The sequence below is a fragment of the Paramisgurnus dabryanus genome, chromosome 17 (genome assembly GCF_030506205.2).
Source record: "Paramisgurnus dabryanus chromosome 17, PD_genome_1.1, whole genome shotgun sequence".
Taxonomy (NCBI): Eukaryota; Metazoa; Chordata; class Actinopteri; order Cypriniformes; family Cobitidae; genus Paramisgurnus; species Paramisgurnus dabryanus.
In genome coordinates, this window is record NC_133353.1 from 10135704 (window position 1) to 10161342 (window position 25639).

General features: G+C 35.8%; 2 protein-coding genes across 2 annotated transcripts in view; one reads left to right on the forward strand and one right to left on the reverse strand.

The window, feature by feature from the left end:
* shtn1 (shootin 1) overlaps window positions 1-8265 on the forward strand; it is a 41725-nt gene extending 33460 nt beyond the window's left edge. Inside the window, exon 17 of the mRNA XM_065244911.2 lies at window positions 7946-8265. The gene's annotated coding sequence lies outside the window, so the exon portion shown is untranslated. The remainder of the gene's footprint in view (window positions 1-7945) is intronic.
* Window positions 765-16790, reverse strand: eno4 (enolase 4). Its single transcript, XM_073812462.1, has 14 exons — window positions 16614-16790; window positions 16075-16203; window positions 14668-14867; window positions 14279-14427; window positions 10951-11120; window positions 10463-10591; window positions 10210-10281; window positions 9513-9671; window positions 9297-9422; window positions 9031-9223; window positions 8799-8854; window positions 8502-8619; window positions 8290-8383; window positions 765-1924 (listed from the first exon to the last, which is right to left on the reverse strand). The coding sequence occupies exons 1-13, from the start codon at window positions 16788-16790 to the stop codon at window positions 8319-8321; spliced, it is 1743 nt and encodes a 580-aa protein (XP_073668563.1). The 3' UTR covers window positions 765-1924; window positions 8290-8318.
* Between the last annotated feature and the right edge of the window lie 8849 nt (window positions 16791-25639).

Consider the following 25639-nt stretch of genomic DNA (forward strand, 5'->3'; position numbering starts at 1 on the left):
TCTTCTTTCTTTATTTCTTTGTCTTTCCTTGTGTCGTTCTTGCTTTCTTTCCTTCCTTCCTTTTTTCTTTTTTTTTCTTTCTTTGGTTTCCCTATATTCTTTATTTCTTCTATTTTTCCTTTCTATGTCTTTCCTTGTTTCGTTCTTGCTGTCTTTCCTTCCTTTTTTCTTTCTTTCTTTCTTTGTCTTTCTTTATTTGTCTTTCTTTCTTTGTCTTTCTTTGTCTTTCCTTATGTTGTTCTTGCTTACCTTCCTTCCTTCCTTCCTTCTTTCTTTGTCTTTCCTTATGTTGTTCTTGCTTACCTTACTTCCTTCCTTCCTTCCTTCCTTCCTTCTTTCTTTGTCTTTCCTTCATTTTTTCTTTCTTTTTTCTTGTTTATTCCTTTTCTTCTTTCTATATTTCTTTGTCTTTCCTAATGTTGTTCTTGCTTTCTTTCTTCTTTTTTTCTTTCTTTTTTGTCTTTCCTTATGTCGTTGTTGCTTACCTTTCTTCCTTTTTTATTTCTCTGTCTTTCCTTCATTCTTTATTTCTTCTTTTTGTCAATTCTTTTTCTTTCCTTTTTCTTTCTTTCTTTTTTTCTTTCTCCCTTGCCTCAGTCTTCCTTACATAAATAATTTTCAGTTGCAGTAAAAAGATTTTGGTTCAGCAATCATGCAACACTATTATTTTGCTACAAAACATGTTCTTCAGTATGTTTTAAAAATAACAGACAATGAATTGACCATATAAATTTATTGACTGTGCAATAATGACATGTGATTCTTTTTCAAAGCCGTTCAAAATCCAATATGGCAATAAAACTGTTATTGAATAGCAGACAGAAGACAGATTCGTTTAAATGGGTGAATGAAAAGGCTAAAATCTATTCTAACACCTGAAGTCCTTTACTGTTCAACCGTCACCAAATCAGTGGTTTTCATTTGGCATCCCTGAAGATCCTGTACATAAGATGAGACTCTGCACCAATTTTAAATGCAAACGTTCATGGGTTGTTATAGAGCAAAGAGGCCTTGGTTCTAGTTAAAATGAATCCCTTTCTGGTTTCAAGTACACATGTAAAAAGACCAAAGTTTTTTTTTTCTAAATGGCAATGTTAGAAGCAATTTTGCAAGGCTTATGATTTTCATGTGAGATGTGTAGTATATTGTTAAATCATGATTTCTAAATGGTGCCACATTCAATAGTTTTTGCTTTCCTTTTTTGATCAAGTAGCACTAAAGTGCATTTTAAAAAACATACGCATTTTTTTATTTCATGCTTTCAAAAGCATGAAAGCTATTAGGCAAATCTCTTCAAACATTTCACCACAGAAGTGTCAGAAAATATGTAAGTATACTTAAAAATATGCTGTCTGTATAGGTCAAATAAAACATTTAAAGATATAAGGTATCTTTTTATTTCACCCACAAGGATATAACCTCATAAAAGGTATGCAAAGACCCAAGTAACTCAAAGCAGTGCATGGCTGGGAAAAGATTCAGGACAAAATCTAAAGAGTTTCCTCTCTGTTTGAGGTCACTGTTAAAACCTGTAAAGTCTCAAGCTTTCATGGGTTTACAGTTCTCACTATAAATTTGACCTCTAAACTCGCATCTTATTTTCGCATTCAGTCTATTAGAAAGTGTTTTATTTAGCAGGAATGGCACAATAGAATGTGTGATGTTTGTCAAGCCTCGTTACACAACCAGATTTCATTTCCTCTGGTGAGCTGCAGCTGTCGTGATGTGTTGTGAAACAGTAGACGTGTGTGTCCACACAGGCTCGGTGACACTTTCAAACAGCTTTCGCACACTTAGGCGCAATTTCCACTGCGGCTTAGAGCTCTTCATGGGCTTAAGTCTTCCCGGACACAAGATGAAACTTTATTCCCATTCTCTTTTCCATCATCCCCTCCTTCTACTCTGTTTTCACCCTTATTTTGGCCTGCAACAGAAAATAACACACACTGTTTATTCAAGGGTGTGTTTGAGTGGGAATTCTACTGCAGTTGTTTTTTTGTCATTTTGTTTTGTGTGCACCTTTTTGGTGCTATTAAGATCTTGGTGACAGTCTGGTAATCAATAAAATTAAATGTTGGTTAAACAAAAATTTTCAGGTAAAATGATCACATTTGGACTGGATTGGTTTTATTAGAGCTCTTTCAAAAGAATATCTTGATACGTTAAGGAGAGGGTCAATACATGGTTATTTTCAACCCAATGTTGGGTCAAAAGGGACAAACCCAAACCATTCAGTTGTAACTTAATTTATATTGGGTTGTTTTAACCAAAATGATGGGTTTGTTGGGACATATACATTTTCTGGTTTAAGTTAACCCAACAGCTGGGTTTGTCTTTTTGAACCAATGCTTGGTTAAATGAACCCAGATTTTTTAGAGTCTACAGCAAATAGACTACTAGCTGTGTAAAGCATAACTGTAAAAAAGATGGACGTAGTGTCCGTGACTTCACCCATAGGTTTCTGAAGTTTGTTTTTGAAGCCAATAGTAGGCGGTGCCTGCCATCGCCATCTTAGCGGGGCAGGCATGGGTAGAGGCGTGAAGTGGGTGAACCTGAGGTGACTGGTTGCTGAAACCACACTCGCCTAGCTCGACTCTAGTGACAGCAGTGGCTGTTCAACAGTCACTCAAGTGGCCACGCCCCTAATTATGCAGAACCTTAATGCTTAATTTAATTTAATCGAATGAGTTACAAAAAAATCCCCCCCTCACAGGTGTCATGAAGGGAAAAATTAGCTATATAGACAAAAAAATTGTACCAGGCTGTAAACATATTTATTTCTGTTGTAAAGTTTGGCATTTTAACATTGTAGTCTATAGGAATTGACTCCCTTTTGGAGCCTCTAGCGGCCAATGAATTGCAGTTTACATCACTTCCTTTATTGGCTTCATCAGAGAGATCGGAAGGTTGCCCCTCGGTTTAAAGCATATACAGTAGTTCGATTTTAATATCTTTTTATTGAATATTTTGGGCTTTTGGTGTGATGTTGAAACCGTTTTGACAAATATTGGATAGGAAATGACATGAGGAAGTATCAAACTCTGGTCACTTGTTTAACCTCTGGTTTCAGAGCTCTAGGCGATATTGACCCAAATTCATTTATCTGTCATTTTGAGATGAATGACGATTAAAGGGCCTAAAATTAACACTCAACAAGTGCCAAATGCGAGTGAATTTTAATAAATTCCAGGCACAGTGCTAACAGGTGTTGTAGACTTCATGCAGCGCTCTACGGACCAATCAGTGATTATGACATCATGGTATAGGGAGAAAGAGTCCAGAACAGTGCTTATGAATCGCTCTCCCAGTATTTCAATGCCTTAGGGCCCTATTTTAATGATCTAAGCACAGTTTAACTCATTTTTTGAAAAGTTGCCCGCCAGCAATGCCTTTTAAGAAAATTTTCTTCTAAAAATATATAAACACACAAATATATCAAATGAAAGAACAGACCCTCTGCTTTCAAACAAACAAACAAAGCGTGAAAAAAAAACGTTTCATCCTTTCTATATTTTTTCTTTGCTTATAAACTCTTAAATATAGGTATTCTTCTTTAAAAATACAAATTTTTGCAAAAAGCTGAATAAATTGCATTTTTGTGAATGAATTTTGTTAGAGATCGGATTCAGAATGACTATCAAAACATACACAGTTTAAAATTAGTAAATAACATTTTGGCTTTAGTTTTTTGATAAATTGGGTAAGTGGTTTATCGCAATATTGCAGATTAACATAAAAATTCATCAGGAACCCTTTTTTTATGCAAATGTTTTCTCTTAATTGATGAGATAACTCGTCAATGGTGGGGAAAGAGTTAACAAGGGGAAAACAGTCTCTGTGCTAGTGCAGGGTTGTTCCTATTCTCATAATGAGAAATGGATGTGTTTTGGGTGTAATGTGCAATAAACTAATGAGAGTCTCATCTCTCATCCCCATTAAAAGCCAGTTGGGCTTGCACCACACAGCGGATTGCCAATGTACATGGCGGAGTTTGTAAGCAGAAAAACTGTAAGCAGAGAAAGAACATCACCAGTTTAAGATTAATTTAAGGATGATGAAGTCAACAGTGTTTTATTTGCTGATAAAGTATGATGCATGATCACTGTAATCTTAAAACATTATTTTATAAGAATAATTAACAAATATGCAAAAAAAAAAGGTTTAAATAAGAAAAATACTTTTTTTGTAACAATAAGGAGATTTCAGCACTGGGACCGTGTTTTGAAAAAGATTACTTAAAAATGGTTCTCATCTCACTATATCCAAAGGTACAAAGTCATTATATAAAACGTTTTGTTGCAAAACGAGATAACTCCGTTTTTTTTTTTTTCAGAAATCTATTTTTTTGGTTGTGCATTCCAATTAATATCAATTCAACTGCAGTTGGTTTGTTTTGATTTAAACCTTCATAACTTAAGAAATACTGCTAAGTAGAACCATATAACAAAAATAATAACATGATAACATAATAATAAACATGTTTTGACAAAAATGTTAAAAACAGAGTTATCTCGTTTTGCAATGAAACCCTTCATATACAATAAATCTGTGGGGTAGCATTTAAAAAAATCTAAATAAATACAATATTACAAATTAGCACTTTTTAAAAGTAAAAACAATCTGCTTACTTACCAGGCTACAGGTGAAGCAGCTCTTCTGCAAGCTGATCTCAGCTTCACGCCTTCTAAAGTTTTGTAAACTGTCCTCATTTATGTCAAAGACATGGTTTCCATCCTGATTAAAAATATATCGCTGCACAACATACAAGCTGGTTGGAAAACTCACGTCTGGCCATGTACATTTCTGGTAGAGCTTCTGTTGCAAAGAAGGAGGGTCATATCAGACCATACCTACAGACGTTATAGTCTCATACCGATATGGTCTCATCCTGTATCCCACAGGAAAAAATATTAAAACTCAATATACCACCCAGCCCTATACCCACCATGTTTACATCAGCTTTAGCATCGAACCTGGATTAATTAAGGAAATTATTTCCAAACACAACTACATAACCCAAAAGACAATTAATAGTCGATTCACACTGTTAGTCGATTCCTGCTAGTAGTAAAGTATTTTGATTTGCTGAAATTGCTTCATTTTGGAATTTGTTGAAAATCTAGGTTGTAATTGAGTAAATATGTTGCTCGGTTTCACCCCCCTTCTCCTCTTTTCTCTCACCTGCTTTGATCGACATGCTGTAAACATTCTGTCAAACTCGACGAGCTTGTAATCACGAAACGTCACGCTGGGCTGTTGCTTTGTCGCTGCCTCTGACTTTTGTTTGTTTTAGCGTGTTTTGTAACCCTCCTTTTTCAGACGTTTTAAAACCGTATTCAAACATCACAAAGCATCCTCTACTGACAGATATCACAATTTGGAGCCTTGCTTTGGTGTTTGTATGTGTATGTAAAACACTTAGATTAGGGTTTGATTGTTTTGTTAGTCATTTCATTTATTTTTCAAACAGAATGATTACCTGGTAGGGAGCCACAGTAACTTGTAAACCCCAAAGCCCCCTCCCCACTCTCCCGCAGTGTGGAAATAGCTGTTTTATCCACAGATGTCACCCATTGTACACTTAAAAAAGGCAGTCGGCTCTGCTTTATGTAAGTTTGATGTACTTTGCAAGGATGTATTTTTTCTCCTTACAAGGGTCTGATGTCACTAAAATCAGGATTTTAATAAATTAAAGCAAATATGGTTTAAGCAACATGTTTGTTGATTAGGAGGTCAACTCATCCGATTCTTGGAAGGTGGTCTGTAGTTGCACAGCTGTGGGGTTTGTGTTTTCTTTCTGTTAACACAAAACAGTCCATTCACACTCTTTCACACAAACATATAAACACACACAAACACTTGTATGAAGCGGACACTGCTGCCCTTTTCAACAGGCTGGATAATTGGCCCCATTCAGTGACTGTGTGTGTGTATTGGTCTGTCAGTATCTGTTGTCTGTATATGGTGAGAAGAGGATGTGGAAAAGGAAGCGATGTGTTGTTTTATGTGTCTTCTTATAATACAAGAACAGCTTTGATTTCTTTTAAAACCTTCCTGTGTGGGGGGAAGATGGGGGTCCTACCGAAAATAGTTTTGTTTAAGGAATGCATTTAATTGCATATATGTGACCCTGGGCCACAATAACAGTCTTAGGTCACACGGGTATATTTGTAGCAATAGCAAAACATTGTATGGGTCAAAGTTATCTATTTTTAATTTTAATATGCCAAAAATCATCAAAAAAAATCTAATTGTATCTATGATGCAAAAATTGTCCTATCCTAACAAGCCATACATCAATGGAAAGTTTATTTATTCAGCTTTCATGTATATCTCTCTCTCTTTTTAATGACCCTTTTTGACTGGTTTTGTGGTCTAGGGTCACATATTATTTTTTTTCTAAAGTGTTATATGCTTTAGAGTTGTTTTTAGTAAAATACTTTGTGATTTAAATTAATTGTGACACAGTCTGTGAAACCCAACTGAAGTTCATTTTATTATTTAATGTTGTCTACATAAACTCATCCTACATAATGTAAAGAACATTCTGTAAAAATATAACCTTGATATCTTTAATATTGACAAAGATTGAAAACAAACTTTGATGCTCCTAATATCTAATTCGATTTTGAGACTTAAAAGATTACGCCATTTTCTTAAACAAATCCCGATAATTAACTCACCACTGTGTCATCCAAAATGTTGATGTCTTTTTTTGTTCAGTCGAGAATAAATGAAGTTTTTTTTTATGAAAAACATTCCAGGATTTTTCTCAATTTAATAGACTTTATTGGACACCAACAATTTACAGTTTCAATGCAGTAAAAAATTACAGTTTCAACGCAGCTTCAAAGAGCTCTAAATGATCCCAATCCCAGCCATGTTATGCGCCAGCGCGACCTTATGTAATTGTGTAAGCACGTCGAAAAGGTCATGCGTCATAAATGCGAAACGCACATTTGTGGACCATTTTCAACAATAAACTGACACAAAGACATTAATTATTATCATCCCACATACAACAATGTCAGAACGGTCCTCTTTCCCTCTTTCACACTTGTAAACACTGGGATGGTAGTTTTGCATGTCATGTGTGACATTTCGATGTGCTTACGTATAACGTAAGATCTCACTGGCGAGTCACACAGCTGGTGCATAACGAGAAGTTGTGGTTGAAAAGTACATATTTTTTATTTTTCTTGCCGAAAATGAAAATAGTTTTGCTAGATAAGACCTTTACGCCTCATTTGGGATTGTTTAGAGACCTTTCACTGCAAAAAAATGACTTTTTTACTTAGCATGTTTTCAGTAGAAATATCTAAAAATTCTTAAATCAAGATGTATTTTCTTGATGAGCAAAATTACTTTAAAAAATTTAGACAAAAACTATATTTAAGGGAATTTGTGCTTAAAACAAGCAAAATTATCTGAAATTTTAAGAAAAAATTTAAGAAATATTTTTTGATTTTTTTCTCACCCCATTGGCAGATATTTTTGCTTGTTTTAAGTTTAAATTTACTTAAATTGTATAGTTTTTGTCTATAAATAAACGTATTTTCTTAGGTCATTTTGCTCATCAAGAGCGCATCTTAATTTAAGAATTTTTTGATATTTGTACTGAAAACAAGACAAAAATACTAAGTAAGAAAGTCATTTTTTGCACTGTAAAAGCTGCAATGAAAGTGCAATCTTTTAAACTGCATTGAAACTTTAAACTGTTGGGGTCCAATAAAATCTATTAAATTGAGAAAACTCATGAAATGTTTTTCTTGAAAAACTTAATTTCTTCTCAACTGAACAAAGAAAGACATCACCATCTTGAACGTAAATTATCTGGATTTATTTTTAAGAAGGAGTAATCCTTTAAACGTGTATTTTTACAGATTTTGGTAAACATTTATTTATTACCATTTTACATAATAATTATTTTAATTTTTCCTTGTAGGAAAATCTGGAGCACAAGAAAAGTTAAGGATATCATGAAACTGCTGGTCACACACTCACACAAATTGGTCAGGTTGATTTTTTTTTTTATAATTTTTTTATTGAAAATGAACATTTATTCACACATAAAATAATTTTATGGACAATGTTAACATAAAAAGAATATAATGTGTAGCTTTTATTTTTATTTATAATTAACAAAGCACAGTTTTGCTTTTTTATATGTTTTAAATTAGAATTCTGTAAAGCATATACTGTAAGCATATAAAATATACTGGTCTATTGATTCAGTGTATGGTGACATCCATTGTAAATAAAAAAATTCAATGTCATAAATCAGCTTACGCAAGCCTGATGTCATTTGTGAGACCCGTTCACAGAATCACAGCCGTAAGTGTTTCTGATGGATCACACTGAAGCAGTTTATTTTCTCTGGCACCTGCAAGACACAAAACTACCATACTTTAAAAAGCAGCAGTTTACTGACTATAAATGCTGTACATGGTAGTTTTCCATTGTTGCCATTGTGTGTGAATGTATGAAAGAGCGAATTGTACCCAAAATCCCCTCCTGCTCCAGTTCTTCTTCAATCGCTATCAAACGATTGTATTTGTCCATTCGTTCTCCTCCTCTCAACCCGCCCAGTTTGAGAAAGGACACACCCAGCCCTACGGCCTACAATAGAACCACATACATTTCGTTTATGTCGACCAACATGCTCAATTTACTTCGGTTTGGAAGAACTATACTTTTATAGCAGGTTGTTATCAGAATCTAAATGCATAGTATGTGCATGTATATATATAGGACACTGAAACAAATGCACAAATAATAAATCAGGAAATATAACCTACCAGGTCAACAACTGATGTATCACCAGTCTCAGAACTGTCTGCAGCCAATATCGTCTCTGTGTCCCAATGCATAAAATGAGGGGTTACATGCCAATACATAACAAACTTTTGTTATTATTAACAAACATTATCATAATATTAAACATAGATATTACTCCCAGTAATTATAACTTTTTTGTATCTTTGTCTCTATCATCCTCTATATCCGTCTTTGTTCATGTTGGGAACCTACCGCTTCTGTCTGTTAATCCCTCAATAAGGTCAGAGATTGTCATATCACTGCGGTGCCTAATAAACGTCCTGTTGACCCCAGGTGGGAGGGGTTTCGCATCAATCCAGCAAGGACAGGGATTGGAGGCAGCATCTGCAATCAAGCAGCATGACTGGCCAATCAGCGAGGTCAGCTTTTGCCACTGTTCAACATCCTAAACACAAAACACACTGTCAGTTAAATTATTTTGAGTTTTACACAGATAAGTAAGGGCAAAATTATCTAACCTCTTTTCTGAACGGATCAATGAGGGCTGCAACAGATGGATATTTATTAATCAGACCCTCATACAGGTCCACCAGCTCATCTGGGGATTTGTGACACCCTGACATCACTTCGTACTTTCCACGTGACTGAAGACATAAAAACACATTGTGCTTGAATTGTTATTACGACTACAATTTTTTATTTAGGTTTGCTTTTAGGAAACGCCCCTCACTCACATAGTCCATGAGACAGTGAGCAGCGCAGTTTACGGCTAAGCGGAGGTCCGAACCAAGAGGCAGCTTCAGGTTCGTACACGCCTCTGTGACCAGATCAAGAGCCTGTTCAGGACGTTCAAACCCTACCTGTAATGATCCCGCTTCTGATATACCTGCAGGCTGGAGGTGAGAATAAAAAAGATTTGGTTTTGAAATATCATATACTAGTACCTCAAAGTACCAAAATGGTACGTATTGATGCCATCCCAGTGACATCTTTTGTATCTTTTTTCTGTATGAGTGTATGTCAGGATAATGAAAGCGGTACAGAATCGGCAAAGGACCTCGAGCCGGGATTCGGGTAGCCAAACAATGTCTGCACCATATGTTGGAGCACTGCCCACTGCACCAGAGGCTATAGCATTCATGTATAAGGTTCCCACAATGCACAGTACATCAGTAATAGCCTTCCATCCAAACATAAATATCTATTTATTGTGTGACATGCTGTTAAGTGGTTCAATCGGCTTTCACAAGCCCTGCACGTGATTTGGACCTGTTTATTTCATTCAGATGGTGATGTGCGGATAATTGCCCCATCAAAGCATCAAAAAAATTCACACCTAATTTGTGTGCTGCCTGATGCTTTTGTGTGAGCCAAAGCATAGAGCATTATGTGCTTTTGTCGAGGAGCAAAGCCCTGTGTGACCATCCTTACCCCAGCTTTACATGCAGATCCATTAACAATTCTCCTCATTTCAGACTGCAACTCAAGGCCCATGCCGATGACCTGCGAGGTCAACACACATAGACACAGACACTTGAAGGGTTAGTTTGCTTAAAAAATTGTCTTCTTGCCCTTATGGTGGTCACTTGAACCATATGAACTATATTGAATATTCGCAAGCACACAGTCTAGAACATGGCCCTAACAGTGTGTATATGTGTGTGATCCTTGAGAACATACATACTTGTCGGACTCTTTGTGATGATGTGGGTAGTAGGATGACCTCGTCCAATAGGTTGAGTTTACCTAGCGAGGTTTTTCCACAGCTCAGTATTGTAATCATTGGCGTGGGCATGTGAATCTTATTTGGAGCCTAAAAAGCATTATTTAGAGGAATGAAAGAAGATAAGGTTTACATGTTGCTCATGATGGCCAGTCTTTGATTGTCCTATTATCAGAGTGACCTTTAGTATTTGTATCTGTATGAGTCCATCTGTAATCTTCTTCCACAATGCAACTTCTACACAACCCTATATTTCCCACAACATCATATTTTTGTGTATTTGTATGTGACTGATGGTTTTGATGGGACTAATTGTATGTGACTGTGTGTGTGTGCAGTTTTTTTAATCGCAGTGTCTATTTGTTAGCAAACAGTATTTACACTAGCCCCGCCCACTATTCTGGTTGGACCACTAAAGTTTAAAAAAGACTTCTGATGCATGCATTTACCTGCTGGACTCTTATTGATGTGATGTGTCTGTATAAGGGTACTCCTATAAGTTGGGCTGCCGTTTTAGCTACAGCCAAAGAAACCACACCCACTGCGATGGCCCCTGGCAGCCTGGGCACTGGGGGCTCTGCAGGAGGAAAAAGCTTCTCTGTGCTCTGCGCTTTTTTACCTGGAAAGTAGAAATAAATTGACAGAAAAACATTGCAGGGGATAAAAAGGTCAAATTGCTGTCAGAAGGACAATTTTATGTTTCACCGGCTTGCTAGTCATTTATTTTACACGTATTGGACAGACCTGGCAAAATAGAAAGTTTATTAGTGGTTATATTGACTGGTGTATATGTCACCCATGATTAATTGATTAGCAGCCAAGAATGTCCAATAAGAGGGGAGCTACCTAAGCAAAAGTCGTATTTGACATGTTAAGTCTCCCTGTAGTCAAGATTTTTCCATTTAAACGCATTTTGAGCATCATAATATAGAAGTTTTACCTGTCTCAGTCATTTCTTCATGCTTTAAAACAGTTTGAATGCCTAATTTAGTATACACGGATGGGCTTGACATTAACTTTTTTGCTCACCAGCCAAAGTGGCTAGTTGTTTTCCAAAGTTACTAGCCACTCAGCATATTCACTGGCCACAATTTTGTTGCTGGTAAAATATATTTTTTATGATTATACTTGACTTTGGCATCCTAAAGTGACTTTAATTCGAGCAAATTTACTTGGTTTAGCTAAATTAGATGCATATTGAATTTCAAATGCAGTCTGATCACCCAAATTTATTAGCTGGTATATACCAGGTATATCAGTGTAAATAATATTATATATTTAGGTGCATGAAAAACATGCTAGTAAGGCATAAATAGATTAACTATGAATTAATATATTAAAAGTGGAGCAGGGGTGTAGAAGATTAACTGAAAAGATAAACACAAAACCCACTTTAAATATTTATTAACAACAGCTGTAAATACTGTCAAGAAATGTACATGAATGTTACTGTCAACTTGTTTATGCAGATTTTATTTTATAAGCTTGATCGTGGTTTCTTTTAAAAGTGATTAAAGACTTTTAATGACAAATGTCAAATAGCCTACATTAAAGTAATGCGCGAACCTCTCAGCTGGCGGGTTTCCTTTGATTTCGTGTGCATTCAGGTATGCGCTGAATTTCTCTCCGCTCTTGCCCTGAGAGTGTGCAAGCTAAATATCTCTTCAATCACTTCCATGAAATTGTTTTATCTTTCTCGAAGTGTGTATGTACTCAGACTGCATCCTCTTTGTGCATTAACAAATCTAACAGCTCTCGTGCGCGCTCTGGACGGTGGCGCTTTGGTCCACAACGCTCTGCTGATCGCGCGTGCGTCTCAACAAACGGTCTCTGTGCGTCATTGCGCTGGGTGCAGAGTGCTCATGGGAGTTGTGGTTTCCCAGTATCGCATTGCGCATTGTTTATCATTTTGCATAACTTTTAAGAAAACTACAATTATACAATTATATTCAACCTGCCAAAGTGGCTAGTGGGATTGGCTGTTTTACCCGCCACAGCCGAAGTCTACCCGCATTTGGCGGGTTGGCGGGTGTTGATGTCAAGCCCTGCGCGGATCTATGAATATGCAAATGAGTGCCAGCATACCAGCAAGACCAGCATATGTTGTGTTTTGGTGCTGGTTTGCTAGTGAACACCAGCTAAACCAGCACCAAACCAGCATTAGCACCAGAATCCCATGCTGCTCATACCAACAAGACCAGAATATGTTGTGTTTTGGTGCTGGTATGCGGGTGACCACCAGCTAAACCAGCAAAGACCAGCATAATTCCCAGGCTGGTACATGCTGGTTTGATGCTGTTTTTTTCAGCAGGGAGCCTCTACTCAATCGCACAGGGGTGCGTTTACCAAACAACGACATAACTCACTGCTGAACCACCATAGTACGATGCATAGTTAGAGAAACTACCTAGTCAAGACTGTTTCCAAAAACATAGTAACTTTGTTGCACATTTGTCGTTTGAACCATGTTGGTTCAACAACATAGTTGATGATGTCACGTGGGAGGTGGAGTACTAATTCATCTGTTTAAATCGATTTAATGTCAGATTTTTGCTGTAAATTACATACATTGCAGCGGAAGACTGATTTTGTTAACGTGATTTAGTTCTTTGTTGTTAAATTTCAAGATTTTTTTTATTAATGTGCAAGTCCCCTTTTTCGTCACTTCCCCAGGGTCTTAAAGCTAGTTGAACTGCACACGTGCAAAGATTTCAAACACAGCGTTATAATTCTGTTTACAAACTTAAAGACGTAAAATAAAATTTTTATACATTTAGAATGATGGTTATAAAATGCACTACATGTGTTTTGCTTCTTTTGTTGAAAAACATGATCAACGCAAGTCTGCATATTTTAATAATAAGGAACTATGCTTCTAACCATAGGTGAAGAGCTGTCGTTCAAACCACACAAGTTTGCGATGCTAGGGTGCGTTTCCCAAAAGCATTGTTAGCTAAGTATTGTTGTTATGTAACTATGGTAACGGCAGAACTTGCGACCATAGTTGCTTTCGGGAAACGGACCCCAGCTTGCGAATGTCTGTAACAATGAAACTTGGGAAACGCACCCCTGTTTGTACTATTGATACGAATATGCTAATTAGTCCCCGCCTCCACTATTTCGCACCACCTCGGACCATAAATATACATTATTTTATATCGAATTGTATGGAAAAATATTCAGTAATGGTGTTGAATGATGAATTTGCACTTTAGTTGTCTTAAAACATATTAAAAACACAACGTAGACATACAGTATAAAAACAATTTCCCCATACTGAGCTCTGTGCGACTGTGCCATCACCATTTACAGTAAACATATTTTTAGAGGTAACGTTTTTTTGCAGTGGTTAGAGGTCTTTTTTGGAATAAAGGTCAAACTAGAGTCACCATAAGATGGAGGGGGTACCCTAGAGAGTTTCAGTACAAGCTGCTAATGGAACTAGAAGCAAATCCTAGTAGTTTCTACAAAATAGAGCAGTGTGGAATTTTTCATGACTGGTCCTGAATCAGTCAGATGCCAGGAAAGTGCAGGTTGAGTTCCTTAGTTTCACTTACTGAAATAACCTATCATCTTTAATAACCTCACATCTCACTGACATGATCGGCACTAACATGTGCTCCTAAAAAACATTCTAACTTTGATCCTAGAACTATTTTGATTTAGTTTTGATCTGACTTGAAATGATGTAGCACCACACTACAGGTTTACTATGCATCCAATGCCCTGTTAATATGGCAAAATTTGTGAAGGAATCCAAGTTCTAAAATTCTTCACCTTTTTCGCTTCCCTTTTTGTCTTTAGTAGGAACCGTGGGAAGAGGGGCCTGGGGCGGAGCTTCACAAACTGTTTCTAACGACTTCTCCACTGCCTCCTCTTTTTCACAGCTTTTCTTGTCTTCCAGGTAACGTGCCAAAAGGAAACCACTACAGAACAGACATGAACACAACCTCAATCGTGACAACATGCATTTGTGTTTAAGTTTTAACGGTCATGTCAGAACCTGCCGTAAAAACAGTGGGCGAAAATACTTCTAATTCAGTACCTATTGTCACAGTAGACAATTTCGGGCACAAGGATGGTTTGACAGGGGTAAACATAATAACTTTCCGTGTTAAGTTTGTGTGGTTTTGGTGATTGGTGGATGGTCTGTCATGATTGGTCACCTGAGCAGTTTGTCTAGATTGGTTTGGTCAGTGGGGTTGAATCCGTGCAGCATTGGACTGAGGTGCTCTCTGATCCACTTAAGAGCTGTTGTTACGGAAAGCTGTTGCTGGTGGTCACTATTATAAACCGTGCCTCCTGAATCTGCAATGCCTTCTACCAGATTATCAAAAAGGCCACACATCACTGCACTGCAAACCATCTAAAATTTGTACCATGGACAGAAATGCATGAGGTTATTAGGGATGAAATCACAGAAATTTAGTTACATTTGTGTAGTGTGTAGTATATTTGTAACAAAATATATTTTTATAAAAATTAAATTAGTGCAATTTAACTAATTTTTCAGATATGAAGAGAATTTAGCTTAAACGAAAAAAAAGATGACATGCATTAAAAGCATGCCTCTGAATCACTTAAAAATATTACTCAAATAAAAAAATCTTTTGGACACTGATTTGCAGACACCCACATACACATGCATGTATGCATACACAGTCTCAAACTTTTAAATTAAACAAAACAAAACATATTAAATTATATAATTTAGTGCTGTTGTTTAGTAGCCTTATTTAGGTCTAAAATGTATGATTTAAATTATTGTATTGTATAATAAAATGTCCCTCTGGCATCATCTTGCATCCCCCAGTTTGGGAACCACTCCCTAGCCAACCAAACCCAAACAAAGTTCATAGGTGAGGTCAGTTTAAATGATGAGAGGGAACACAACAGTGTGACATCACATTCCTAGCGTGATGATGTTTTTCTCACTATCGTTTCTCACCTCCCTTTAATCAAATGCTAATGTTTCCTCTTCTCTCTCGCTCTCTCTTTCTCTCCTCTCCTTTTGCACCTCCCTTCTCCTCCCCAGCTCATGCCTAGAGCAGGGCTGTTCTCTGTCATTCTGCATTAAGGTCATAAGCTCTGATTGTGCCGAACCAAAACAGCAGCACTCTGAACTGTAATATGGCCTCCATGCCAGAAGGCATAGTGCATTACAAACAGAAACGGTTAAAAGACCGAACAGACAGAGGCAGGGAAACAGAGAATGATCTGATGGTCACGCGTGGTGCTAGCGGCATCTCAGTCAAATACACAGTATAGTCTCATGCTTTAATTGTGTGTGGACAAAATGTGATCTAAATTCATCTTAGTGTCACTACAAATTTCTTGTATTCACTGTGAAGCATTTTTGCAAATGGCACAAGGTGAAATGTCACAGGCCAATCAGATTCCTGCATACCCCAAAACACTACAGAGGCACTATTGTAATATTCACGTTTTTTATGATTTTTTTTCATTTGATTTTAGAATGTTTTTATTAATTAGCACTAGAATACACAAATCTTATTGCTCAGTTGTTGCTCTTTCATAGCTCAGAAGATTATACTGTGTGGATGATGTCATACCTTTTCCTCATTTCTGATGACGCAGTACACATTTGCCTGAACCGCTGCCAGTCCTCTTCCATCATACACCTCACTTCCAGTGATATTAGTAATCACGGGAGTACAGGAGAACCTGGAAAAGTAGTTTGCCTAAAAAAAGGACAAGTATTAATGATTTCAGTTTATTAAAGTTTGTTTGTGTATAATTATGGGGGGATCAGGCTGTGGCTCATCAGTTGAATGTATTTTAATTACGTGGAAATAATTCAAAATGATTACATTAGGTCAAGGTAAAAACAGTTTAATTGCATCCAGGAAACATGATAAGATACAGCTATATTAATGTAATAATGTACGTGTAAATGTTCCACGTAATTAAAATATATTAAACTGATGAACCACTTTTTGAGTGTATTGGCAAATTAAAATGCAAAATTAGTTCTGTAATATATTAAAAATTCACATTTAAAAATTTGAATTAAACTGAATATGAATTAATTGCTTGCAAACACTAAAAAGTAATTTCAGCTTTTACGTTGAAATAGCATTATGGGTCCCACCAGATAACCATAGATGTCATGGGGCTTTTGAAAAAACATCTCGTTCAGGACGCCCTCTATCTTCTCCGGTACCCCGTTAGACCTGTAATACTCTTCCGCTTTGTTCTTAAGGTCGTAAAACTTCTGATCCTCTTTCGATACTTTGCTATGACAGCCCAAATAACGTTTATACGACATGGTTGTTGGATGTACGAGTGTATATTTCTTCCGTCGTTTACTCTCTGTCACGTGCGCGTCCTAGCAGGCTTTGTTGATTATCTAAGGTTGCTTGGCAACGTCAGATGTAACACCGCGAGAGTTAAGATTTAATTTCTCTCTCAGGCATGGCGCATTTATTGTAAGAACAACTTCTTGCTGCTATTAAATCGGTCCGTGTGTCGAACATTATTCTTCTGTAAATTGTTGGTATTATTAATGGATATTTATTAGATTCAAAAGGGAATTATAACTTTTGACAATAAATATGTCCTTGTATTTTGCATGTCCTATAACCTCTATACAACCTTTAGTTTGGAGATAAATCCGATGGCGCATAATCAGACGCTAATAAAAAATAAACATGTCCAAACAGAACTATAGAAGTTCTTGGAGCTATAGGAGCAGAGCATTTCATTGTTTTAATTCTATTTTCAAAGATAATTTTAACAACATACTTCCACAGACAATCATTATGATTTGGTTGTCAGGCAGGCGGCTAAAAGGTCAGCTTTACACAACCTGCGGATTATTTACCGGCCCTCCCAGGTTATAGCTAGCTAAGAAAATTGGACCACAAAGTTGAAAAAGTTGAAAAGCTATAGTTTATTAGTGTCGTGTCTTTCGGATTTAAATATAGGTGCTTCTATGTGTTTACAACAGCAATACCGGTATGTTAAAATATATTTTACCCACTAGTTTGGTAATTACTTTATGTTGCGTTCCTATAAAATAAGTGAACAAAGTTAACATTTTACATCCACTTCACAAAAATATATATATAAAAATAAACCCTCCTAAAAATAAAAAAATAAAAATAACCAAACCAAGCAAAACTGAAACTCGGAAATTGCTTGGAAATTTTCAAATTAGTCAAAAAAAATGAAAAGAAAAACCCGAGTATTCGTTAAAGAAAGCGACTGCTATTTAAAAATAACTTGTTAGGCCTTTGTTTATATTGTTATTAATATTATTATTATGAATAGGCCACTTTTAGCTTATTTCTCCGTAGCACAATGATTCACTAATACTATTGCTATTTATGTATTAATACGCAAAATTTTTATTACTTCTATTTACGTATTATAGTCATTGCTGGTGGGATTAACAACCAATCAATGTTTATTTACAGTCTTTAAGCTGTACGCTACTGACAACCTTAATATTAAGTTTAGAATGTGAGCGGATCTTCTACAGTGTTTTACATCTATAGGCCTACATTTAAATGTTCCCTTGCATTCCTAATGCCATGCTTTATTATTTATTTATTTGAATCTTTAAAAATTGTCAAGGTTTAGCTCTAACTGCATATTTTTGCCTAACAGACCTATTTTGTTACATAATTACTTTTTATGGTATAACATTTGGCACTAATGCAAAAAATTAAAATCTAAATTTATTTTGGGTAAATAAAAAACATCACCCAATAATGAAGTTAACGTTATTTACCCAATTATAAAGTTTATCATGTTTAAATATAGGTACAAATTATGTATTTGATGGTATTAACTAAATCCATTGTTTGTCCAACATCCTATATGTCTTTATATAGGCAATTAGAAAATATTATACAAAATATGTGCGTTGTAATGTTTTTATATGCTGTTATAAATAAAGGCCTGCTGGCCTGTTATCATATAGTTAAATTTTTTTATTATTATTATTTTCGTACACTTTAGTATCAATTTAAATTTTTCATAATGCATATATGCCATTTAGTAAACATAGCCTTTATTATCATATTTATTATAACTAAACTTTTTCGGTGGGTCTGGGCTTTTTTCAATTATCCTTATGTTATGTTTTTGGGCATATGTGTGGTATTAAATTGGCACGTATTTTATTCAGTGGAATAAACGTACACAATGAACTTTTAATCTAATTTCCGACATATCTCACTGATTTTCGTACTTTTTATTAATCACTTTAGGTTATTCCTTAACTGGAACATTAATATTCTAAGCATAAGATTTTTTGTGTTTTTCCATCCCAACGGAACCATCTATTCTTAATCTATTTAAAAAAGCCTATCTTTAATACTATACGTCCAGTGTGGCTAAGCAGTTACTTGCTAAAACTCTCTACATTAAACCATACTGTAATCAATGTTATGGTATATTCAAAATAAGTCGTCATAACTGCGAGGATAGAAATATAAAAGTGTCTTACCGATAAAGGCGTGTGCACGAGCGCATACAAATAACTTTACATTGCGTCAGACTCATTTTAGCTATTTCAAGATTCACAAACAGCGGAACGAAGGCAGAAGCCCATACCGCACCCATAAATATAATTAGTCCAATTTAAATGAATTATAGGTAAATTTAAAACTTTTTTACCCGCGAGTGCGTGGATATTCATTTAAGTCAAATTTGCATGCTCTTTTCGATGTCGATCTTTGTTATTAATAGGCCTACATTTCATATTGAAATAATATTATCATAATAAAATTGTATAAGCCTAATTCAGCTTTTTAGATATTGTATTCGTGTAATTGCATTCGCTGGTCGATATTTCATTTTTGTGTGTAAAATGGTTAGCTATCCTACATATACCTTGTTCCAGATCAAATAGGATAGTGAACAGATTAGGGTTTTCAATTTAACTGATTATTGCTGTCTCACATCATAGGTGCAACATTATCAAAATTTCTTAACGTAATCTTCTGTCTAATTGATGTGATAGCTCTGATTATATACACAGTCTGATCTTACAGTTTTTAATTTGGAAGTTAATGGTCTTAAACCCTGTATGACGGTGACGCGCTTCTAGCTCGAGCATGGACTGGTTCACGCCGAGGTCAGTCGCTCCAGGACAGGAAGTCACTGAGAGGGCACCAGCATCACTTACGTCATTGGCTAGGGGGCGTTCATTGGCTTTATGCAGCGCTTGGCTGTCCGTTCAGACACAAATAATATCTGACACAACAAAGATGAACTAAGGCTCCATATTTCCGCATGGAGACAAAGCATTATGATTATAGAGCGGAAACGGGTATTGATATTATGCACAATTTTTCTTAGTTCATCTTTGAAAGGTGCACATTGCCACAAAAATGGACCTTAAAATAAATGCATGACAAATTAATTCCCCAATATTTGTCAGGTAACCTAAAATGTGTGTTTGATGTAATCAATATTCAAAGAATGGCTAAATAAAACTGATTACATTAGATTGCACTATTTATAGGTTAATTATAATTTAGATCAGAAAATGGTTTTCTTTAATAGTACAAAAAAGTTAAGATGAGCAGATATTTTGGCCTGAAACGTAATGTAAAAATTCATTTCTTGACAAGCATCACGTATGGGTGTTTTGAGCATACGGTTAAACGAGTTCAAGTGCGCAAGCATGCACGTTACTGTCGCCACCAACCGGCCACGTGCGCACTCTTTACGCTCAACCAGCATGCAATTTCTCTTTCCACAGTTTCAAACATACTACAGCATATACACTTTAATATATGTTACAGATAAAATATAAAGATGATATTAATATAATGTAGGTTGCAAAGATTTTTTTTTTATGATTATTTGCTACTTCTAAACAAAGGCAAGACTACAGAAAGGCATACACTTAAGGAAATTAAATTTGTAAGTTAAAAAAAAAACATTTAATTTATTTACACTCAACTACTTCCACTTAATTTAGAATTCACTTACTTTTCGAAGAAGATTCACTGCCTTTAGAACAGCCCGAAAGTGTTTGCCAAGGTAATCTAAAGTATCCTAATGTGATACAGACAAACTAAGCAAATATGTCTGATCCACACACTGCATCTAAGATAATCACATATAAAGCCCAAGAGGGCGTTAGTTAAAACTAAAAAACAACCTGTTTGAACAAAGATTGTGCCTGTTTTGGGTTGACCGCTGGGCCCTGTGAAGGAGGCCAGGCTTTGCTCCTGCATTAAAGCTAGAAACATCCACATTGTTAAAGACATGTGACTGGCAGTAGGTCAGACACTCCCAGTAAGATTTATCTGTTTTGTTTCTTCGTATTTTTCACTTTCTCAGAACTTTTGAATTCAAAGCACATTTCATTTGTTTCGCTTATTAGCCAAAAGCTCTGTTAAAAACAAAGCTGTGTGAATCCTTATGTCCGTGTCAAGCGCAGACATGAATATTAATTTATACAACTCAGCCACTTGTTGCTTTGTGATTTCTAACGCACTGTAATTGCTTCTGTGATTTAAATATTTGCTGCCCCATTATATTTTGTGACCCCATGTAAAGCGTACATCATGTGGATCATACAAGCACGGAATAGTTTGCATTTTAGAGGTTTAACGAAAGGCTACATTTGCATTCAAACGTTTTAATTGCTTAACTAATAGTGTTAAACAGCTTGCCAAGGGTCCCGCTGGGTCACGAGGGAAATGGCCATTTCTGCCTAATTAGCGCTTCTTCTTCTTCTGTCCTTAAGCCACCAGATGCATCGCCTGATGTCTTGATGAATGCTTTCAGAGCCCCACACTTGCACAGTCATGTTTTCAAACTTGGCCAGGTGTCATCTGAATGAGCAGCACCAATAGATTTTTTTCAATTTGTGTTTCATCCTGAATTAATACGACCACAAGGGCTCAATGAAAATTCTTTGTAATTCACTAATGATTTGTGGTGTTTTGTAACTTCGGAATTGAGACTTGGTAATTCGATAATGCAGAACATAAAAATAAAGATTTATTTATATAAAGACTTAAATATTTAATTATTTATTTACCATGTCATTTTTTTCAATCGTTGTCATAAAACTGCTGGGTTAAAACACTGCATGTCCGAACCATTAAATATTTGGCTTTTTATTAGAACTTGCACTTTTATTTCAGAAATATATAATAGTATCTTTTAGAAATATATAAATATTGGCGATAATAACTTAAATGCGATAATGAATGTACGGACAACTCTTTTCGACGTTACAGTTTTAACCGTAAAATAATATCACTATACATCAGTTATCTTAAGTTCTCTTAGCTTTTTTATTTTGCCTTATTTATTATTTTGCAAGTTAGGAATGGAACAGGTGGCTGTATATCTTTATAAATTGAGTGTTATAAAATAAAACATAAATAGCAAGAAATCTATTACAAATTCCCTTTTCCCAAAAACGTAATAGATAACACTAATAACATTTCAAGTGGTTTAGGCTACAGCCTAGTCGATAGATAGTTTGCTTTACAAGGCAATTTAGAGATCAAGCTTTGTCGCAGTCTGATGAACCCAATCAAATCTGATTGCCATTAAATTAAATTAAAACACAAGGACTTTGTCTGCTTTTAAAATGTCCCTTATCGACACCGGTTTCGTTTAAGCCCTAAGCCCAAGAGTTCACGGACAGGTCGCCCGCATTGCCCGACCCCCACATCGCATCTTTGATACAAACCCTTACAAATAGGGTAAGAAAAGAGCCGTGTTGAATTATTCGTTCATTTTTTCTAGCTTGGTGCCATCTGGTAAATGCATAAGTAACGACAAACCCTTGACCTTCGCATACCCATAATAAATATGCATTTTCAGCCTCAACAAGTGTCATTTAACCCTGTTTTGTCCTCGAAAAAGCTAAAGACGTACAGTGGCCTATAGTGCGTATAGTAGCCTTCATGCATATTCATTTCTGAATAATTAAACAGTTTATAATTAACCTTAAATATTTTGGCCTAGAGGTTATACTGTCAGAAATGCAAGGGAGCACACAAACTTACCTTTTCTGTCGCTGGGGTGGTGCCGTTTTGTGTCTTTGCAGGTATACTAAACATAATAGGCTACAATGTTGTACCTTTACATTACTGAAGCATATCTTAAAGATCTATTGTGTGCCGTTTTTTACCGCTAGAATTTAACTGGTACAAAATTGTTCCTTAAGGTATAGGTTATTGATATAATATTGTACCCCAAAAGGTACAACATTTCAATGTTACCCAAAAAGGTACAAAAATGAACTTTTGAGGACAGAAAATGTGCCGTTTTGAATCTTTTTATACCTTCTGACAGTGTAGTAAAGAAATATATGTGTCCATTTAACAAACATTTGTTGAATAAAGACTTTAAAATACTTGATCTGTTCTTATAATAACGTTTCAGAACTTTTACTGTGAAGCCCTGAACTGTAAAAAGAAAGTTATCGAGGAAAACGACTTCTCCCTATAACGTTTTCACACAAGGGGCATTAGCTCTAGTTTACAAACAATCGATTAAAAGGGAACTTCGTTGCAATAAAATCGACGTTCAGCCAGTTCTGTATTATGTATTTTTAAAGCGATCATTGTTTATTATTTATTAATAATCTGGTTGTTAACTTAGAACTAAAATGTTGCTTTTACCAAGAGCTGTAACAATTTTGACACTCTGTATGAACACTTCCCCCTTGTGGACTTAAGGGCATGCTGTCCCAATAATGTCTGCATTAGTGACGTTGGTTGTGTTCGCTCTCTAAAAAAAAACATAAATTCTTCATATGTAAAAAATAATTTATAGCCTATCTTGGACTAAATCAGTTACATTACTAAGCACAAAACCTTGATCAAAAATTAACTGACTCTTAACTGACTAACTCTAAAATCACTGCATGATTATGAATATAAGAACATTGGGGAAGTTAGCTGGATGTAGGCTACTCTACTGCATATGTACTCTATTGCATACAGAAATATGAAGTCCTTTAGGTGTTTAAGTTTATAGGATAGGACATCTGGCATTGATAGCAGTGGAATCTGATTAGCTATTCATAACGTGGGCCTGGCTTATAATCTTTTTTTCTTTTAGTAAAATGTCTTGAATGAGCAATGTGAAGACTTTTTGTTCAAGCCATGAAAAAATGTAGCCATAGTGTAGACGATTCAAACATATGAATTAACATCTCAGTACTAAAATAGACTCTGATACCATTTCTTATTTAACTGTGTACATAATTATACAATCTAACAATGAATCTATGAAGATTATATTTTGGGTTGTTTTGCAGCTGCTCTGGTTTCAGAACACAGTTGATTGATAATATTCCTGGCAAAATGTTTCAGAGAAGGACTTTAACATGATTGGCAGTCATAATCTAATTCAGGAGTCTTCTGGTTTCCAGGGTGAGGGTCTTGTGGGTCAAAATCAGACTGACCACTAGATGGGGCATTGGGCCTTTTTATGACCCAGAGGTGGCCAATAGCCTATCTATAACCTTTCTCTTTTAAGTGCCATTTGGTTTTTAGTAGTGTTGCTTTCGTCAACGAAAAGTATGACGAAATATAGTCGTCAACGAACCTTTTTCACGTGATGAAAACGAGACGAGACGTAACGAAAATGCTGGTCATGTGACGATGACTATAATAAAATGTATAACGCAATATTGTTGACGAATAAAAACGAGACTAAAAGTGGTTTACAAAATAAAAACTAAGCTAAAATGTCTCTTCATTTTCGTTGACCAAAACGAGACGAGACGAAATGTTATAAAGTTATTTCGTCTTTTACCCATCTCAGCATCTCCGCGCCCCCACCACCTGACTGCAGGTGATCACGTGTGTTGTTGGCGCTGCGTAGATCAATCAAAACATGAAAGTACCGCGAGAGTGAGTAGAAAGCATGCGGAGCAGTCTGCTCTCGCGATGCTTTGATATCATATGCCTCCATTTGCGCGTTAATGGGCATTTCAAACAGTGTACGCGGCAATCGCGAGACATGCGAAAAGCGGAGAAACGGGGGCGGTTACAGAGGTGAAGCGGAGTTGGTCCACAAGCCTTGCTCGTGCACCTAAGATCCTCTCCCTTTTACGGACACGACTCTTCATGGCAGTCGCTGTTGAAGATAAACACATTTCCACTAAATGCTGCACAAAACGCTTCCACTGCATGAGAGAAGCTGTAGCCACGCGGCGATTCCGACCGGGAAGATGCAGCATTCTGGCTCCAAATGTAAAAGAAAAGTCCAAAATAAATCCCGTGCATCACTTTCAGGTCAGTTCAACAAGCCTGTTGAAATCTATAGCTTTGATTGCTGACACCACCAGTATAACAATGTACAAATTTATATCATGTAACAGTTGTTTAAATGACATTGTGCTGCGTTGCGTTTTGAAACATTGTAAATATATCTATGCTAAAGACATTCGTTGTTTTGTATATGCTTAATAACTACAATTATTTTTTATTTAAATGAACAAAACATACTTCGCTGAATACTTGAGTATTAAATCAATCAAACACCTGTACTGTTGAGAACATAACCATACATACCAACCAACTTTTCTTAATAGACATCTGCTGTTTTCTTAAAGCTGAATTTTAATTTACTTACAAGAAAAACATTTAGTAATTCTCCAAAATTGCTTGGATTTATACTGACATTTAAGATCAGCTTTGTCACATTAGATTAAGCCAAAGTCCATTAGGTACACTGGTGGTAACGTACAGATGCAGAAATATAAACTATAATAATATATAATTACATATGTATGATTGTAGTTTGTGCTGCTGTCAAAATACAATTATAAATGTTAACAATAGCATATTTCTATTTTCACACATACTATAGTTGTGTGTGACCCATTTGACCTTGTGTGTGTGTGTGTGTTTGCTTAGACTACTTTTGTTTTGATTATGTAGACTTTTATGTAGACTCTTACGAACAATCAAGTCACTCACTCAGAGGATAGTAAAATAAATATCTATTCAAATCAGAGCATCTGGAATGGATGTATTCTTGGGTCTATAAGGTAACAATAATATAACTTTTGTTTGAAATGGGTTTGGCTAAAAGAAAATATTGTTTTGTCTATAATACTATTAGGTAATTATACTATATGGGTTAAATAGAATTGCATTACTAAAAAGAGACTAAATA

What these genes read in the sequence shown, in the direction of transcription:
- eno4 (XM_073812462.1), bottom strand. Translation starts at nt 16,790, where the DNA reads ATGTCGTATAAACGTTATTTGGGCTGTCATAGCAAAGTATCGAAAGAG. An exon ending in TCATCAGAAATGAGGAAAAG is followed by an intron (nt 14,868 to 16,074) that starts GTATGACATCAT and finishes TACAAATTTTAG; the next exon opens with ATGGTTTGCAGTGCAGTGAT. An exon ending in CAAAAAGGGAAGCGAAAAAG is followed by an intron (nt 11,121 to 14,278) that starts GTGAAGAATTTT and finishes TCTACTTTCCAG; the next exon opens with GTAAAAAAGCGCAGAGCACA.